The sequence below is a fragment of the Dendropsophus ebraccatus genome, chromosome 3, assembly GCF_027789765.1.
Source record: "Dendropsophus ebraccatus isolate aDenEbr1 chromosome 3, aDenEbr1.pat, whole genome shotgun sequence".
Taxonomy (NCBI): Eukaryota; Metazoa; Chordata; class Amphibia; order Anura; family Hylidae; genus Dendropsophus; species Dendropsophus ebraccatus.
Genome location: NC_091456.1, coordinates 134284470 through 134304986, shown reverse-complemented (window position 1 = coordinate 134304986; position 20517 = coordinate 134284470). Strand labels below are relative to the sequence as shown.

Here is a 20517-nt window from a genome sequence, read left to right as displayed (position 1 = left end):
ATACAGATTTAATCATTCAAGTCTTTGCTGATTTATAAGAGCATGAGCTAGACTAAGTGAGTAGTGGCGTAGTTGCTGGCAAATAATAGTGCCCCTCCTCCATTCACAGCTGAGAAGCAGTTAGGGTTCTTTAATGCTACATTTACACCAAGCGATAATTCGCCCATTCGATTGTTTAACGATTTTGAAGTAACAATTTGGTTTTTAGAATGATCAGCGTTTAGAAAAATCGTTGTTGCGATTGTTTTTAAGATCGCTTAAGCCCATCTTACACATAGGGTGAATCTTTAAAAGACTGTTTACATGAAGCGATCTGCAAATTTTTAGCGAACGACCAACAATGTTTTGAGAACATGTTGAAAGATCACAATGAAAGATTTCTTGCCTGTCGCTTGATCATTCGTTGTGTTTACACGAGCAGATTAACCCTTTAAGGACCATGCTAACTTTCGTTTTTGCGTTTTCGTTTTTTCCTCCATGTACTTAAAAGGCCATAGCACTTGCATTTTACACCTACAAACCCACATGAGCCCTTATTTTTTGCGTCACTAATTGTACTTCGCAATGACAGGCTGAATTTTTCCATAAAATATGCTGCGAAACCAGAAAAAAATTATATGCGCAGTGAAATTGAAAAAAAAAACGCTATTATTTTTTGGGGGGGGGCTTCATTTTTACGCTGTGTGTCCTATGGAAAAACTTAGTTGTTATATATGTTCCTCAAGTCATTACGATTAAAACGATATATAACATGTATAACTTTTATTGTATCTGATGGCCTGTAAAAAATTAAAACCATTGTTAACAAATATACGTTCCTTAAAATCGCTCTATTCCCCGGCTTATAGCACTTTTATCCTTTGGTCTATGGGGTTGTGTGAGGTGTAATTTTTTGCGCCATGATGTGTTCTTTCTATCGGTATCTTGATTGCGCATATACGACTTTTTGATCGCTTTATATTACATTTTTTCTGGATTTTATGCGACCAAAAATGCGCAATTTTGCACTTTGGGATTTTTTTGCGCTTACACCAATTACCGTGCGAGATCAGGAATGTGATTAATTAATAGTTCGGGCAATTACGCACGCGGCGATAGCAAACATGTTTATTTATTTATTTATTTTTATTTGTAAAATGGAAAAAGGGGGGTGATTCAGACTTTTATTAGGGGAGGGGATTTTTTATTAATAAAAACACTTTTTTTTAACTTTCCCTTACAGTAATATGAACCCCCCTGGAGGACTTCTATATACACAGAACTGATCTCCCATTGAGATCAATCCTGTGTATATAATAGAGCAATGATCCATCAGATCGGTGCTCTATTATAATGGTCTGCAGCAGACCATCTGAATAGATTGCCGAGCCGGGATCAGCGTCATTCCGACGCTGAGCCCCGGCCGGCTCATTAGAACGGATCTCCCCTCCACGATCGCATGGCGGGGGGGAGATCCCCCACTGGACACCAGGGAGAGGGGGTACAGCTGCTATTCAAATGCAGCTGTCAGCTTTGACAGCGGCATTTAAATAGTTAATTAGCCGCCCGCGGCGATCGGCCGCGCCGGCTAATACACGCGGTCCCTGGCTGCACTTAGCAACCGGGGACCGCGCGCTGCAGAGAGGGCTCACGCCGGGAGCCCTCTCTGTTTACTCTTAACGGCCGCATGACGGGTATACCCGTCATGCGTTGTTAAGAGGTTTAAGCTCAAATGTGATCGTTATTGCGAAAATTTGAACGATAATCGTTTCCATTTAAACGCACCATAACACTCAGCGATTTTTTGTTTTCCATCAAACAAGATCAGCACATTTGTGCGCCCAATAACATAAATTATCGGCTGCATGTTCCCTGTTTACACATAGAGATGTGTGGCTGATAACAATAAATTTTTGGTGCTGCACAAAATATGAAATCAGCCAACAAGCAGGCATTTTCCCACATATGGGCTGGTCACTAACATTTTACATGGACCGATTATCGGCCGAGTGTTTCTGGGAACACTGTCGATAATTGGCCAGTGTAAAACGGCCCTTAGTGATGGATTTGGGTCATGAGAATTATCACACTGCCCTTTGCATACATTGTCCCATCAACATGTGTACTGTACAATCAATGTGATGTGATATCACTGTGTGAGTCGTTTGTACTATGAAACTACTTTGTGCATAATACCACCTGTTACATCACTTCTTACTTGGTTTCTGACTTTTAACTTTGGTGACATTGACATATTAGTAGTCCATGTACTATAACAACCCAATGTGCATTATCAATATACTGTGAAATCACTGTGAGCCTGGTTCCTGACTTTTAACCTTGCTGAGTGGATTATGTATCTATTGTGACATCACTATGTGCATTATACATGGATTGTTGTAACGTGTGTGCCATGCTGTTTTATTGTTGATGATGTGTGATATGTAAGGTGTAAGTGTATTAGCCTAGAGCCATCATTATGCTGTAATGCGCTTGATATACACCTCCAACAAAATGTCAGTGTTTCAATAACTTGTCATGTGTCCTTGAGCATTAATTACAGCTTGACATGGATGTCTTCTGCTGTTCACAAGTCGCCTTATTGTCTGCAGAGGCCTGGTATCGCATGCTTCCTATAGGGCGGCCCTCGGGTCATTAAGGTTTATGGGGTACTGAGTAGGGATGAGCGAACTTTTGAAAAGTTCGGTTCGGTTCGATCCGGCGAACTTTTGTGAAGTTCGGATTTGGACGAACCGAACCTAAAACTAACCTTGCTATAACAGCTGAATAATTGCAGCTACAATAGTGGGAGTCTGATAGGGTATAGTTTCGTTTCGTTGCAGTTGCTATTACAATGAAAAAAGAGGAAAAAAATCAAAGTGCAAAAATAGTGAAAAAAAATTAGCCAAGGTGTAAGTGATTACACGGGATATAGGACACAAAGTTCCTTGGACCAAGTAGGGTGGAAAACAGACATTTGACAGTGGACCAGCAGCAGTAATAGTACTGTATTGGACCCAGTATGGTTGAGAACAGACAATTCACGGAGTAGGAGGATGTTTAGCCTTGGAGTGGTGGCCTGGGAATCCTCCCTGATGATGTTGTTCACCACACTTTCAAGAACACGGACGAGTGGGATGATGTTGTTGATCCCATAGTCATGCCTGCTCACAAACAGGGTCGCATCCTCAAAAGGAATCAACAATTGGCAGGACATGTTCGAAGAAGCCTGTGCACTATGAGGTTTATCACATGTGCCATACAAGGTGTATGACTCAGCCCTCCCTGCTGCACTGCAGAGACAATGTTCCTCCCTTTGTGGGGTACAACACTTCTCACCGTTAGTTGACCTGGGGTCAGCCACTCATATATCTCCTTCTCCTCCCTGATGGTCCAGAGGAGCTCCTGCTCACTGTGGCTCCATTTACCCAGGCTCACAAAATGGAGGACAGCCTGAGAGCGCCGGGCCTGACATTGTTGGTAAGACACCGGGGTAGGTTGGACTGCAGTCAAAGCGGTGGATGGTTGCAAGCTGGTGGAGGAGGTGACATGGGCAAGAATGGGCTAACTTTCTGGTGGTCTTCTGGGGGAATGTTGACCCAATGGGCAGTAACAGACATGTACTGCCCTTGGCCATAATTAAAGGAGCAGACATCAGCACTGGGGTGCATGGTCTTGGACACCAAGAATCACAATGAGTCGCCAACATTTTTCTTCAAAACTGTGCAGTGATGGGACAGCTGATGAGACTTTTTTTCTGGGACAGTGATGGGACTTTTTTTTGGACAGTTTTTTTTTTTAACTTTTTTTGTTGCGGCTAAACGGGGTTCTTCTTTTTTTTAACCTTTATTGTAAAGATATGAACTGAGATTTTCCCTTAATAAATTCGATAAGCTTGAACACTGAAGTTGTTTTCATGTGTCTTGGTTGATACTCACAGACAGCTGTCACATTACATTTTTGATTAGGCAGCACCCAGGTATATCTGAGGAGACTAATTTAAGGTCTCACCCTAACAGGGGTGACGTCACACATCTTGATATTCACAGAAAACCAGGATACAAGGCATTATAGGAGTAATAATCCCTTGTATTCTGGTCTATTCTGTGAAAAAAGTACAATTTTGCGTCGCTGTTGTTATTTTTACCAGATTTGTAACAAACGTTCTCAAAGTTAAGTTCGGTGCCAAACCGAACTTTTTGCAAAGTTCGTAACTAATCTGGTTCGTTACGGTTCGGTTCGCTCATCCCTAGTACAGAATAATGATGCAACCTTGATGAGCTGGAGCATTGTCCTCCATAAAGATGATAAGGCCTGTGTTCATGCAGACACACAATGACTTTATTACTTGTTACTGTACCATTCACACTGTGTAGGGCAGTTTTGTATTGATAGGACACACCTGCCCCACACACTATAACACCACCACTGAACAAGCTCTTAGTTAAAGTGACTGTACCACCAGGCCCAGGCTGAAGCACTGGAGGAAGGCCGACCCACTCACAGTGGGAAGAAACCCCAGCCCCTCCATGACGTGACTCCATTAGAATCAATGAAACCCTATCATATAGGGGCTAGGGTTTCCTCCCACTAAGGGTGTGTCGGCCCGCCTCCAGTGCTTCAGCCTGGGCCTGGTGGTACAGTCACTTTAAGAACAGCAAGTTGTGCAAAAAGAAACACTGAACAGTTGGACATGGGCATTCAAACATTTAGAGAAGGTCACATTGGGGGAGATTCATTAAACATGGTGTAAAGTGAAACTGGCCCAGTTGCCCCTAGCAACCAATCAGATTCCACCTTTGATTTTCCAAAGTGTCTGTGAGGAATAAAAAGGGAATCTGATTGGTTGTTAGGGGCAACTGTACACCATGTTTGATAAATCTCCCCTATTATGTTCACCTGTAAAGGTCAGAGTGCATGGTAGGCTAATCCTGAAATTTTAGTCAAGAATGTGTATAATACTTTTTGGAACCAAATTCTTTTATAGAAATGCATCTTGTATAGTGATGAGCGAATACTGTTCGATCGAATAGATATTCGATCGAATAGTAAGGTATTCGATCTATCGAATATTATCGAATAGTTCGCCAAATATTCAATAAATATTCGATAAGCGTTCAAATCCCCCAGCTTCCGGTTTTTACCTCCAAGTGGTCGAATAGATGTTTTTTAATAATCGAATACTTGTTCCCATTGACTTTAATGGGATCGAATATTCGATCGAATATTTGAATATTCGGGAGATATTCTACGAATATCGAATATTCGAATATTTCACTTTTCGCTCATCACTAATCATGTACAGCAATTCCAGAAATCAAAAACTGCAAGACTACCCCAACCTTATTTTGCCACAGAAATTGCACTGCAATTTTGACTTGACTGTGGTTTACATGAGACCAGATGCAGCCATGCAGCCCCATCTTTAGTAATGCAATAACATATCTAATGTTATTTCTATACAATATTATCTGCAGCCTCTAAGGATTTATGTACAGGAAACTGGACAGTCACACTGCCAGAAAAGCGGCTTTAAAAAAAAAGTGATAGCCAGAATTTAGAAATAAACACAGTTCTTTTTGCTTTTTTGCTCTTTATTATGGGTTGTAGGCAAAACTGCAATACCAGACACAGCACATACTGTATGGAGTGCTTCTTACTGCTGCTGAATGTGTACATATGTGGTAGTGCGCCACTGTCTTAATAGTTATCTCAGGTCTAGAGGGTATTATGGGGATGAAGGTTATATGCTACTTTTCTGTATCTTTTGCTATGAGAGTTGTTCACTGAAAGCAAACATAGGCTGCTGGTCCCTAAAGCGTTAACTGTTTAGCATTAGCATGCCACATGCTTGAGGAGCCAGTCTGCCTATGGTTATTCCCAGGTCAGCCTATCACAGCTTAGCAATTAAGCTGAAAGTGTCTATTATTTCCCCTGGCCAATCAGGACCCTAACCAAAGTCTCATTTTTTTTGTCAGTAACTGACCTCACTACCTCAGGTCACCTCCAACAATGGGAAACATTCCCTGGACTATAGGTAAGGTGGTTAGCTAGGGCCTGTAGGTTAGTCTTGTACTCAAATTTTTCTGAGGTTACTATGTCTAGCTGTATCCAGAGCCAGAGAGTCATCTTCCAGATGCCTGGTTGTTGGCCAGTAACTATTCCTGAGCTGCTGTTCTGCTGTGTTCTTGACTGCATAACCATGCAGTGCTAAGCCACCAGAGGTGCAACTACGCCTGAGGGGCGTAGTTACATGTTCACGTAGTTACATGTTCACGCTGAGAGGGTCATCAGTCTTCAAGTTTACAGTCTTTAGTAAAGTTCTGCATTCTGCAGTGAGTCAAGACTAGTCAGGGGTTGGAAAAGCTGCCGAAGTTTCTTGCTGAAGTGCCCCCCTGCTTTTGCGGAGTCTTTACTGGCAAACGTTCAAGGTCGACCCCTACCAGTGACTCACTGGTGCAAAGTACTACTGGCTGTGCAGCTCCACGTACTCATCACACCAAGCCAGATTCTCAACCGTGAGTACTGGTTGTCTTCCCTTCTAAAGTCTGTCAAGTCAGTGCAACCAATCCAAAGTTATCAGGCTTAGTACTGTATGGACAGTTCCCCCTTTTAGTAGTCCACCCTGTCACTCCTGTTATCCTCAATGCTTAGTGGATCCACGTACTAGTAGCAGTAGTGGTGCCGGAGAAGGGTCAAGCCCAGAGAAGCATAGAAATAGGTACTCCACACTGAGTTGCAATTAAAGTGGTTTTTATTTGCATAGGTGGTGAAGCAGATATACAAAAACGTTTCGGCCTATACGCCCTTCATCAGAATTATCATGATTTGAATATTAACGGTGAGGAGTCCTGGTAGAACAGCTTGTGGAACAGCTTCAGTGCTGGGGGTAGAAGTCTTCGTATAGGCACAGACTGATAGATCCTGGTATCAGTAGGAGAGTTGTGCCGGCTGTCAGCGTGATGGCAGCAGGTGCCCTGCCTGGACTGGGAGATGTCTGATAAAGGTCGTGTAGACCGAAACGTTATTTTATACCTGCTTCTTTAATTGCAACTCAGGGTGTACTACCCATTTCTATCCTGTTATCCTCAAAAGTCTCCTAAACGCAAAGAGAAGTCCAGGAACAGATTTTATTTTTTTTTCTTCAAAACTGCTGGGAAGGAGGTGGGTAAAAAAACAACATGCACTTACCTCCCTGGCTCCAGCACTGGGGTCCACTGTCCTCTGCACCGGTCCCTAGTCGATTGTTCAACCACCTGCTCCCCAGCAGCTTTAAAAAAAAGTCTATGCCCTTGTGAACTTGAACTCGGTATTCAACTAAGACTGTTAACACAATTCTGTACCCACATCTTAAAGAACTTTAAAGTTAACAATTCCACGGTTATCCCTGAACTCCTTGTGATTGTGTCTTGCACCAACACAATGTAGAAAAGGGAAATAGGAACATTTTACCTAGTGTTTAGGGACTTTAGGAGGAGCTAGCAACCACTGAGGCCCTATGACAAGTGCTGCAGCGGTGCCGCAACACACCTAGCTCCTTCATTCCACCATCTTGCAGACCCTTTTGGTCACCACACATAGTTAAGAGTGGTGCTGTTCCTGGATAAGAAGAGTTTTTATAGGTTTATTTTTGGTACATATGTGCATCATGCTCTTTGCTACAGGACTTCAATAGCACAATACTCTAAGAAGCCTAACGGACACAAGTATTTATTCACTATAATTCACTCTTAAATTATGGAAAATCATTTTTCTATGACATCAGCTTTGATATTGTTAAGCCTGGGCACTACAATTACTTGAAAACCCATAAATATTTCAACAGCTTGCTCAATACAAACACACTCCAGGCATGAATTTCCACTTTGTTGTTCTTTGCCGTCCTCTTGGGAAAGTTGGAAATAAACTGTAAAATGCTTATTGAGAAATATTTTAATCTGGTAAACTCTCGTATGTCAGTAGTCAGAGGATTAACCTGTCATGCTGGATATTTGCTGGCTAGTGGTTCCAGCTTTCATCTCGGGTGCCGCAGGGACAAGAGACTTGCTGCCAACTAATGCATGAGTGGAGGTTCCTGCATTTAGGCCAATCTGGTATTGAAAAGATAACTCTGCCAACATATTAAATAACATCCTTGCTTGCTTAACAGCAATGAGCAGGCACAGATATCTTACTCACAGAAGGTAAGTCACTGACCATGCTTCCTTTTCTTTCTAGTCAAAATGGCCATTAAAGGGTTTGTCTGCTTTGGAAATCTTTACTGAAGAAGGTGAATATGGGTTCTTTTTTGCAATCCTTTACATTTTCTCTTGAATCGAATCATGGAATTGATTCAAAGTTTAAAGGAGTTGTCCAGCAAAAAATTTTTTCTTTCAAATCAACTTGTTTCAGAAAGTTATATAGATTTGCAATTTATTTCTTAAAAAAAATCTCAAGTCTTCCCATATAAGCTAGTATAAGTCCCACAGGAAATGTTTTATTTTCAGTCTGACACAGTGCTCTCTGCTGACATCTCTGGCCGAGACAGGAACTGTCCAAAGCAGGAGAGGCTCTCTATGGGGATTCATAGAAAACCGAGACAGAGTTCCTGTCTCAGCCAGAGATGTCAGCAGAGAGCACTGTGTCAGACTAAAAATAAAACATTTCCTGTAGGATATATAGTAGCTTATAAGTATAGGAGGACTTCAGATTTTTTAATAGAAATAAATTATAAATCTATATAACTTTCTGATATCAGATGATTTGAAAGAAAAAGATTTTGGCTGGACAACCCCTTTAATGTTATGATTTTTCTGATAAATGGACATTTTGGTGGTCTCCTGCATTGTTGTTTGGATCAATGTTCATATTCCCTATAAGATCTTGTAGATAGATAGTACCATATAGGGGTCAAATATTTAGTCACCCAACAGTAAAATGCTCAATATATCACAGAGTTCAGATAAAAGGTGTATCCAGATAAACATTGTCAGATGCAACTTCCAAAAGATTGTGACTAGAGATGAGTGAGTAGTGAAATATTCGACTTTCGAGAATTCGAATCGAACAGGCACCAATATTTGACTATTCTAATGAGTATTCGATCACACTATAGTCAATGGGAAAAAAATTCACGCCACTTGGAAATCAAAATTCGACGACTTGGAGGTCACCAAGTCCCTCATAAAACCTCCCTAAACGATGCAAACACCTCCGGAATGACACTGGGACATTAGGGGGAGCATGCCTGGGTACACCTAACACCCCAAAATTGTAGTATAATGCCACTCTCTGCAGTTGCAAAGGAAAAATATTTGCGAACGCTTTACGAACATTTATGGCAATGTTCACACATTTCGTTCGTATTTTTTGCGCAGTGTTACATACATGATTCCGATGTGCGTCCGCAGAGCGTCATGTTATTCGCGCGTATCACTGGGCTACTGAAACAGTATATAGTGGGCTACTGGAACAATATGTATGACGTGCCCTTAGTGGTGTTAAACAGGGACACTATAAGTCACTCGTACACACAGGGTACTGGAATGAATACACCTGCTGATGCTGATGCTGCTGTTATATCATCTATTTCTTAGCACTGAGAAGTGCTTTTGATTCAGAGATGACTTTTTCGCTTGATCTTAGCCCTGAAAAGGACTTTTGGGTTCTGTAGTAAGCCTGCCTAACCAAAACGCTACTAAAACCTCTCTCTCCCTGCTGCAAGATCTTTCCCTGGCTAGGTTGAAAGCTCATCTGCGGTCGAGAGGCGGGAGCCAGGTATTTAAAGCGTAACTGTCATTTCAGGGTCATTTTTCTGAAAACATTAAATATCAACAGTTCAAGCGATTTTTAAGAAACTCTGTCATAGGTTTTATGTACTAAAAGAGTTTCCTTCTGGACTGAAAAAGCAATCTCCCAGCCTCCCCCCTCACTGCAGAAGCAGCAGGATTTCTGTCTCCATTATGTGGCTATGGAGAGGGGAGGGGCTGTTAGGAGTGACTGAGCATGGAGCAGTCCTGCACAGCACAACACCCTGCAATCTTCTCTCAGTAAGTTCATAGATAAGCACTGACCTTTCTGAAACCTAAATCCAGCGTTTTAGGTGCCCAGAGAGTCTACAAACAGCTGACCTTCATGTCACCTCTTCCTGCTCCCTCATCTCCCTCATCTCCCTCAGCTCCTCCCCCCTTCATAGGCTTACAATGGAGAGAGCAGAGCCCGTCATCACTGGCTTCTCTGTAATGAAGACGTGTTTGCCTGATAATGCACAGATAAGAAGTCAGGGGGGGAGGCTGGGAGATTGCTTCTTAAGTACAGAAGGAGGCTTTTTTGGCTGATGAAACCTATTAAAGAGTTTCTTAAAATCGCTTATACTACTGATTTCTGCAATAAAAAAAAAACATGACAGTTACGCTTTAACCCTTTGAGGACCAGGCCCAAAATGACCCAGTGGACCGCGCAAATTTTGATCTTAGTGCTTTCGTTTTTCCCTCCTCCCCTTCTAAGAGCTCTAGCACTCTCAGTTTTCTATCTACAAGCCATGTAAGTGCTTGTTTTTTACAGGAATAGTTGTACTGTGTAATGGCGTCATTCATTTTACCATAACATGTATGATGGAATTCCAAATATATTATTTATGAAGATATAAATTGGTGAAATCGCAAAAAAGAATGCAATATGGTAATGTTTGGGGGGTTCCTGTGTCTACGTAATGCAGTATATGGTAACAGCGACATGACACTATTATTCTATAGGTCAGTCCGAACACAACCATATGCAGGTTACACAGATTCTCTAATGTTATATATTTTTTTTTTTATGAAATCCGTTTTTTTGCCAATTAAATATTAATAAAATGGGCCTATTGTGATGCTTATAACGGTTTTATTTTTTCACCTATGGGGCTGGATGGGGTGTAATTTTTTCCGCCATGATCTCTAGTTTTTATTAATACCATATTTGTGAAGATCGGACGTTTTGATCACTTTTTATTGATTTTTTTTAATATATAATGTAACATAAAATCGGTAATCTGCGCACTTTTTCCCCTCTTTTCGTGTACGCCGTTTACCGGTCGCAATGACGCTTGTTATATTTTAATAGATCGGACAATTACGCACTCTACGGTATATTATATGTTTATCTATTTATTCATTTTTATATGTTTTATTTATATAATGGGAAAGGGGGGTGATTTAGACTTTTATTGGGGGAGGGGTTTTGGGGTAGTGTGTTAGTGTTTTGAACTTTTTTTTTTTTACACTTTTGAAGTCCCTTTGGGGGACTTCTACATTCACTAGTTTGATTTTTACACTGATGAATGCTATGCCATAGGCATAGCATTGATCAGTGTTATCGGCGCTCTGCTCATTGAGCCTGCCTGTGCAGGCTCAGTGTAGCAGATCGCCGATCGGACCGCATGGAGACAGGTAAGAGACCTCCAGCAGTCCGTTTTACCGATCGGGACCCCCGCAGTCACACTGCGGGGGTCCCGATCGGTAAGTGACAGGGGACTCCCCCTGTCACTTACACTTAAACGCTGCGGTCGCGCCGCGATCGCGGCGTTTAAGGGGTTAATGACACGCGGCAGCGCGATCGCTGCAGCATGTCATTACCGGTGAGGTCCCGGCTGCTCACTGCATCCGGCCCCCACCTCCTATGAAGCGCGCTCCGCTCCGGAGCGCGCTTCATAGCGGGAATAACACCCATGACGTAAGGTTACGTCATGGGTCGTCTGGGGACAGACTTCCATGACGTAACCCTACGTCCAGGGTCGTCTAGGGGTTAAGATTCGAGGTCATGCGGTTCAGCTATCCAATGAGGGTAGACGCCGTTTTCGCGCTGCATGCGTACTCCCAGGGTCCCTCACGGCCTCCCTGCATGATTATTGGATTTTAAAAAAGCGCCAAGTGCGATAGGAGGGCTTTCGAATGTTTCCCGCGTATTCGCCTCACTACTCGATTGAATTTGAATCTTTCGAATACCGCAATATTCGATCGAATACCTACTCGATCAAATCGTATTTGCTTATCTCTAATTGTGACATGCAGCCCCAACAAATAGCTCAAACAGCATTAAGAGAGTGTCATATGTTGGTCAGATAAAAAGTCCATAGAGCAAAGTGTACATAGCAGTAAGAAAAACAGTGTATATAGCATTCAACTATATCATCAGCATGCAGAGCATTAAGGACGCAGGCCTTATAGTTATAGGGGAATTCTGGGCAGGGACTTTGTATCAGACTGCCGGGGAGGTGGGAACCATGGCTTCCTTCAGGAATATTACTGGTAGCTTTCTCAGCTTTTGCAATGAACAGGCTCTTATACCTGTTGTGAACAAACTGTACAGCTCCTGCAATGTAAGATCCAATGGGTCCCAATTTCCAGACCACTCAGTCTTCCCCAGTCTTGTTTACTTTACATATATTATATCGAATTTTACAGCATACTATGGTCATAGGTTTTACGTTATATGTCTTGCATTACTCCCCCTTACACTTTCTCCCTGCACACTGTACAGGACGCTGCAGCACAGCTCCATTTACGTGAGTGATACTGGGCAGGAAGAAACTTTGGCATGGATCGAGTGCTAACCAGCCACTGCAGTCCCTTCATTCTCATGATCAGTGGTGGCCCCAGCAGACAGACACCGCACATCAGAAAGTAATAGTATTTTCTTGAAAAAGTCTATGCTACATTTAGTGTAATAGCATCACATTAGGAATGATTTTCAATAGCATAGGAAAAGTCTACGAAACATTATTCTGTGTTTGCATTTGGTTTCCATTGCTAAAGAACTACTTAAGGGTAGCTTCCCATGTACCGTATCGCAGCTGATTTTCCGCTGCGGATCCGCAGCAGATCCGCAGCAGATTTCATTTAAATAACTGAACACAGCATCAAATCTGCTGCGGATCTGCTGCAGATCTGCTGCGGATCCTGTAGGTGTGAAGGCACCCTAAGGGTGCCTTCACACCTAGCGACTCGCAGCGTAAATTACGCTGCGAGTCTGTCAGGTTCTTGCAGATCACTTTCACTACATACACGCAGCGGTCTGAACGACCGCTGCGAGTTTGTAACTCTGCCGGCCCCTTAACCCCTTCAGCTTCCGCTCCCACTCCGCTGTATACATTACCTCTCCTCGCTGCACGGGTCCCAGCGTACTGCTCTCCCGCCCGGCCAATCAGTGGCTGTGGCAGGGCAACACACTGATTGGCCTGGCGGGAGAGCAGTACGCTGGGACCCGTGCAGCGAGGAGAGGTAATGTATACAGAGCAGGAGCGGAGCAGGAGCCGGGCGGCAGCTGAAGGGGTTAAGGGGCCGGCAGAATTACATACACGCAGCGGTCGTTCAAACCGCTGCGTGTATGTAGTGAAAGTAATCTGCCAGGACCTACCCGACTCGCAGCGTAATTTACGCCGCGAGTCGCTAGGTGTGAAGGCACCCTAAAACTTTAAATAATTTATTGTGTAGAGTAATAAAAATAAAGAGTTCAAGGAACACTTGGGATAATTCACCATGATACAGTTTACCCAGTGCTTGGCATGGGAGAGAAGAGGGAATACTTGTAATATACATAATATACTGTTTTAGTATTAGGGTGACAACTATTTAATAATACTTTATCTTCTTGTCTTATGGCCTGTCATATTATGTCAGCCAGCACGACTTTTTATATGGTGAAGCTGCATGGACTGTTCCACATAAGCTCTTCACAGGGGTGAGGGGCAGAAACTCCCATTAAACAGCTCCTGTCACAAAGTTATCATGACAGTTCAACCTCCTTGAATGTATTATCCTTATAGTCTCTTAGCTTATTTAGAGATATATACAAAAGTATTATTACACTGTCCTCCCAACAGACAGACGGTACTGGCTCTAGATGTGATGCTGTGCTGATGCATCATGGGATTAATAGCAGATTTTTAAAATAATAAGTGCATGCAGCTTGTAATCTGAAAGTTAGGATGGTGGCTGGGTCACACAGTAATAAAATGTATGAATGGAGCAGAGCTGGGATAAAACAGATGACAGTACCAGAATAGTGGTGGTGAGTGTGCATTATATTGGCAAAAAAAAATAAAAAAATCTAGGAGCTTGTTAAGGATTTGATCTCCATTGTTCCTACATTGTTTTAAAAAATTCTATGAAATCATTGTTACATTTTTTTTACTTAAAGGGATATTCTAGCAACAAAAAGCAATGGGAAAGGTGGTGGTGGTGGTGGTGGGGGTTATTAAGACTGGAGTACTCTTACATTGGTCTTAAAGAGGACCTGTCACCCCCGGTGACGAGGTGACAGGCTTCTGACCCCCAGTTAGAGCCCCCTATACTCACCTAATCCCGCCGGGTCCTGCTTCTGGAGATGGTCGGGTCACGGAGGTATCGGCGCCCGAATCCCGGCGCGCGCGCTGAGAGATGAGTCCAACACTCATAGAGAATGACAGGAGAGTCCAGCGCTCCGTCATTCTCTATGAGCGTTGGACTCATCAGAGGAGCGTGCTCGCCGGGATGCAGCGGCTGAGATCTCCGTGACCCGACCATCTCCAGAAGCGGGACCCGGCGGGATTAGGTGAGTATAGGGGGCTCTAAGAGGGGGTCGGGAGCCTGTCACCCCGGCACGGGAGGTGACAGGTTCCCTTTAAATCTAGCCCTGTCCCCATTCACAGGGCCAGTTTTACTAAGAGATGCACGCCTCTTAGGCTTCATTTACACAGAGAGATTTATCTGACAGATTTTTGCAGCCAAAGCCAGGAACAGACTGTAAACAGGGAACAGACCATAAAGGAAAGACTGAGATTTCTCCTCTGTCAGATAAATCTCTCTGTGTAAACACACCCTTAGTAAATCCAGCGAAACTTGCACCTGTCACAGGGCTTGTGCAAAAGTCTACACCTCCTCTGGAGCAGGTGCAGGTTACTGACATAATTTACGCCATGTCCAAGCGAAGAGGCTACGCCACGGAAAAGGATAAAGTTTGCCGTTTTTCCGTGGCGTATGCCAGGTGTGCAAATTGATAAATGTGCCCCAATGTTTCTAATCATGGTGGCTGACTTTTGATGAATTATATAGAGACTTGTAAGCCTCCTCCTATGCTATTAGACACATTCCTATACTTCTCAATGGCTAATATAAGTTCCCTAGAGGGCAGGGGGTTTGGAACAAGAATGTCATATATGAAGAGGGCAAGCCTGTGGAGCAAGTGCAGTACATAGCTTATGGTTGCTGAGAAGAGGGCATGCAGACAATTGGCAATAGCATCCTCTGCATGCCACATGCACTAACATGTTATCTGCTGGTTCCTTAGCAGATCACCCAACTCAGTCTTGCAAAAAGTCAATCTAATTCTTTAACGCGACTCTGTACCCACAATCTGTCCCCCCCCCCCCCAAACTACTTGTACCTTCGGATAGCTTCTTTTAATCTAAGATCTGTCCTGGTGTCCGTTCGGCAGGGGATGCAGTTATTGTCATAAAAACAACTTTTAATCCTGCAGCGCTGTGTCTAACGGCCGGGGTTTACATTTGTATATGCATTAGGCTGGCACCACCTCTCCATCCTTCCTCCCCACCCTCCTCATCATTAGGAATGATCCAGGAACATTTACTTCTGTTTGAGCTTTGCACAGGTGTATTAACGATCCAGCCCATGTTCATTATACACAAAGGTGCGGAATAGGAAGCAATCTGCCTGGATAATTCCTAATGATGAGGAGGGTGGAGAGGAAAGACAGAGAGAGTGTGCCAGCCTAATGCATATACAAATGTAGGCCCCGGCCGCTAGACACAGCGCTGCAGGATTAAAAGTTGTTTTTATGACAATAACTGCATCCCCTGCCGAACAGACCCCAGGACAGATCTTGGATTAAAAGCAGCTATCTGAAGGTACAAGTGGTTTGGGGGGTCAGATTGTGGGTACAGAGTCGTTTTAAGTCTGGTCACTCCTGTGTAAGGGTAAGTCCACACTGGATGGGATAGCTGTAGATTTTGTCTGTGTATCTGCACAGGGAAAATCTGCAACTGGTTATAATACTGTTCAAAGTAAATGAGATTGTACCTGTGATCTGAAAATTTTAAATTTCAATTTCTGTTGCAGATTTTCATTGCGGATTGTACCTGTTGCAATATAACAGAATCAAATCTGCTATAAGTCTGCAGGAAAAATCCACATTATATACATGTAGGTTTTGCCACAGGTCTTTAGCAGAAGTCCACAGTGGGTTTGCAGTGGAAAAAAAAGCTGCCATATGTAAACTTACCCTTAGAGTTACCAGCTCCATCCAGAGCATACCTGCCAAGCAAACTGTCTGACAACCTCCTGCAAACCCAAGAGACCCTTGGGGGAACCTTGTCAACTATGGTGGAAACACTAAGATGTTAAGCATATTTCCCAGCTTATTAAAGCCAAATGATGTTTTTTTTACTTGCTTTCTTGATAGCATTGTTGAAACCACTGAGAACAGATGGGTTGGTTGGGCTGTAATTCTTGATGCATTCTAAACATAAAACAAGACCAGTCAACAAAAGAAATCTTACAAATGTATCAAGTAACATTTTACGTCCATCAGCAACATGTGATACAACCTTTCTCTTCAGTTTTGTTTTTTTTGTAACCACACTGCGACCATCATATTATCATTTGGGGTACTAGAGTTCACCTTGCAAATGGGGCCAACAATTAAGTGCCTAAATATGGAGTTATTGAGAATCAATAATATGAACATGTACCAACGTGCCAAAATGTGCTATTTATTTCTCAATATGTGTTACCACTTGGAACGTGGTGATATGATATAGACCAGCGTGTCTAAACTAAGTCACTCTGAATCCAAAATGTCTAAAATTATGCTCGCGTACTGACCTGCACTACAGTATAAGTGCTCTAAAGACATGGTTTCTACCACCTGGTGTGCACATACTACAGGTCGAGAACCAAGCATACAGATGACAATGCTAATAATAGTAAGGTTGCCATATTAATGTTGATGTTACAAAGTCATTAGAAGATGTCTTGGTTTCATAGCAATGTCTTCAGAACTATCAACATTCATCAGGTTCTGGGTGTTTTTCTAACACCATAGAAGGAAGCTACGAGATACATGATAACAGCTTGGTGTCCTTGCAAAGACCTCTGAGCAGCCCTCATTCACAGACATATCTAACATAATGAATCAGCTGCTTGGTAATAAATTATGGAAACCACATATCCTACCCAGAGATTGCTGAGAGTTTTTGGTGTGCCTGGAGAGCCATCTCACAGCCTTTGGTTCGAGTTTTCTGCATTTCAGCCCGTAGGGAGGGACAGCTTACTGACACGTCCCCAATGGATATGACTAATTCGCGATACAATGCCACCTGGGTGTTGAAATCCTGGACAAGCTAGAAAAAATATATTATCACCATCAGAAGCATGATTTTCTCCATTACATCTGTTGCCAGTTCCTGATCACATTCATTCTATATATTAGTCAGTACCTAATATGACTATTTTACTGCATAGGTATATACTTAATAAAAAAATAAATAAATAACACCTGTTCCGTTACTTTATTTTCATACATGTGGTATCCGTTACATTGGCTATAAAACAGATCTGCATGGCTCACATTACAGCAGATATTACCAGAATATACAATGAAGGCAGCGCTAGGTGCATATGAGGACAACAACCCTCTCCCCACCTAATCTGGAGACTAGACAAAGAGGTGAATGCAGCCAGGTGTCTTCTGTACCGGTCAGCCAATGAGTTCATATACATAATAATCAACTAGTCACTTACTGTATATAGGAAGAAATTTGTGTCCAAGCAATTACTGTGTCCCCTTTAAGGCTGCCTTTGATGCAATACCACTTAATGCACCTATATTTAACCCTTTGCACTTTACGTTTAATCCACCAGAACAATTTGTCTGGATCTTGCAGAAGCCGGTGTGTTTTAGCAGGGGCACGCTGGACATTTTCTGGGCATGCTGGTGGTAACCATGCAGCAAGAAATAAACAAATAGTTGAAACTTGAAAATATTTACACAATAGAATTGAATGTGACTATAAAAAATAACAAATACAATAGCTGTAGAGAGTTTACAACAAACAGCCCAAATAGAAGTGCTGCAGCAAATGATTAGCACTAAAAGAGTTAACCCTTTTTTTTTTTTTTTTTTTTGCCCAACATATATCTGCAATAACAGAAGCCACTAGTGTGGTATCCAGCTGTACTTGGTAGTACAGGCTGGGGAATGTGCAATGTGATTATTGTATTAAACACCTGTGCATTCAGCAGGACCTTGTCTAGTTACAGCAAGTGGCCATAGCAGGAGGAAGGGAGGCAGAGGAGATGATGTGTGATATGGTTCCACTGCAGCCTGTTACCGGCAGATGAGCAGACACCCAGAGATAGAGACACACAGCTGAGTGCAATGCTCTGCTGCATGCATTCCTGGCATGATATAGAAGTGAACTGGAGATAGCTCAGTGCAATGCTCTGCTCTATTCTGTACATTCTAATCATTCATTGAACTATATACATAGAAGCTTAGTGCAATACTCTGCCGCATATATCTCAGTCATTCCCTTGAGCCATTTATTCAAATCAGTGACTGAACTATATGTGAACCGGGAACAAGTCCTGGATAGAACCTATTGAAAGCGTAGGCTATATAAGGATTAGGTGAGGGTAGTGGCTACATACAGCTCAGTGTAATGATCTGCGGTATATAGCCCATTCTGCTAGGAAATAGTGGAGAGCCAGAGCTCAGTGCAATTGTATACTGTATATAGTCCAATTATGTGGAGACTATGGGGAGACTGGAAAGAGCAGACCTCCAGCCCAGCTGCAGTCATGCACTCATTGCACTGGAGATAGTGGAGACATCCAGCCAGTGCAATGCTCTGCTGCACACATCTGTAGACTGGGGCGCAATGCTCTGCAACAAGCATCCCAACCACGCACTGAGCTATATGTGGACCAGGGTGTCATCCCCAATAGGTGCTGCAGTTTTAAAAATAGTGCATGTGCACGTGATGTGAATAGACAAGATGGGGGTGGGTGGGAGTGGCACTAAAGCAAAACCATGACAAATATTCTCATTATTTGGTCTTCTGTACCCACCATCTTGCAGTGGTCCAGGGTTCTCTGGGACTTGAGGGCGCTCTCCGAGCTCCCCCTGCGATCAAGATCTCTGGGGAGAGATTTGCTGCCGATTTGGAAGATCGATCCCTGTGACCTGGGGCGGTTTTTGCGCCCATTCGGTGCAGAAGTCATGCATACACATCCACCAAGCAATGCCAAGGCGAGATGGGGGGGGGGAGGGTGTAGGGTGCCAGCCACTGCCCACAGCTCAAAGTGCCACTGTAACTCCTTATCAACTAGCTTGTCTTATAGGAGGAGCAGGTAACCTTCAGCAGCCAGAAGGAGAGATGCTGAGTCTTGCTGCATAGCTCTGGATCAGGGGATGTCAGCCCTGCAATGCATGGTGATCCCTGGATATCCCAATGTGAATGCACACAGGCTTCTTCCTCCTAAAATCGATCACAAGGCAGGGCAAGCACAAGCAGTTAAGAGTTGCCATTCAGAAGGGGGTTGAGCTGCTGTGTCTCCTAGATTAGCTGTAGCATCCTCATAGAGCCTGATTCACACCTCCCTGGATGGATAAGAAGATCAAGCCAAGGATCAGGCTCACTGCTCTCTTCCTCAAGATCCTCTGAGATGCTTGGTGGGACTGGAAGAGGTTGGGAATCTGGCAGACTGACGTGGTTAGCATCATAGCACATTGATAGGACAGGAATAAAAATGTGATCTATCAATCCACCCCCTACTGTTTATATACTTATCCAATCAAAGCCTCAAGAACATCAATGGCAATATTACTTCATACTGGGCTATTATTAGACAGACCATGAAATAAAACGCATGGGGTGAGAGACACTGTGCATACATTGTGGTGTGTACAGTCACCGGGTGCTGTTTCTGCTGCTGCTTCCTGGTTATGTGTGAACTGGGGGTAACATTCACAATTTGTACTTTTGGAAAATGCAGTCACAGCAGATGCTAGAAGCAGTGGATACAGCACTGAATGTATATTACAAGCACCAGTATAGAGCTGCTTTTAAGTATATGTATTGAATTGCATGAATTTCAATTCCCTAGTATTGTTAGTACCCAAAGTGATTCCATAGGTAGAAGCTGAGAATAACTTGGAAATGTGCAAGGATTATCCCTCTGGTTGCCCTGCAGATCGGTCTGTAGACTGGAGTTAAAACAGGGGTGTCCCTTGTTAAGGATCCCATCTAGATGAGGAATGTCTTTTAAAAAAAAGTGGGGAGATTTGTTAGGACAGATGTGCCAGGAATCTGAAATAAAGTGAAGCGAACAACTGTTATATCTGCTGTGACACAGGTTCTTTAGACACATATTGTGTGCCACAAAAAGCATTTAAAATACATAGCCAACTTAAAGGGAACCTGTCTGTATTTTTTGCTCAGAGCTGCAGACAGTGTTGGATACCTGTTAGGGTGTAAAAGCAAATTGTACCCAGGTCCTATTTTGCTTTTCTGCTGCCTGA

General features: G+C 43.0%; 1 protein-coding gene across 5 annotated transcripts in view; it reads right to left on the bottom strand.

Annotated features, from left to right (window-relative positions):
* RGS7BP (regulator of G protein signaling 7 binding protein) overlaps positions 1–19687 on the bottom strand; it is an 89551-nt gene extending 69864 nt beyond the window's left edge. For 3 of the 5 annotated variants that reach the window (XM_069964598.1, XM_069964604.1, XM_069964600.1), the window contains exons 1-3: positions 19065–19687; positions 17169–17335; positions 16381–16452 (exon numbers count right to left, since the gene is read on the bottom strand). In XM_069964598.1, the coding sequence (XP_069820699.1) occupies positions 16381–16452; positions 17169–17335; positions 19065–19217 (392 nt within the window). In that variant the 5' untranslated portion in view covers positions 19218–19687. Of the gene's footprint in view, positions 1–16380; positions 16453–17168; positions 17336–17735; positions 17927–19064 lie in introns of those variants that run through there. The other 2 variants (XM_069964601.1, XM_069964599.1) reach the window with 2 other exon arrangements.
* Between the last annotated feature and the right edge of the window lie 830 nt (positions 19688–20517).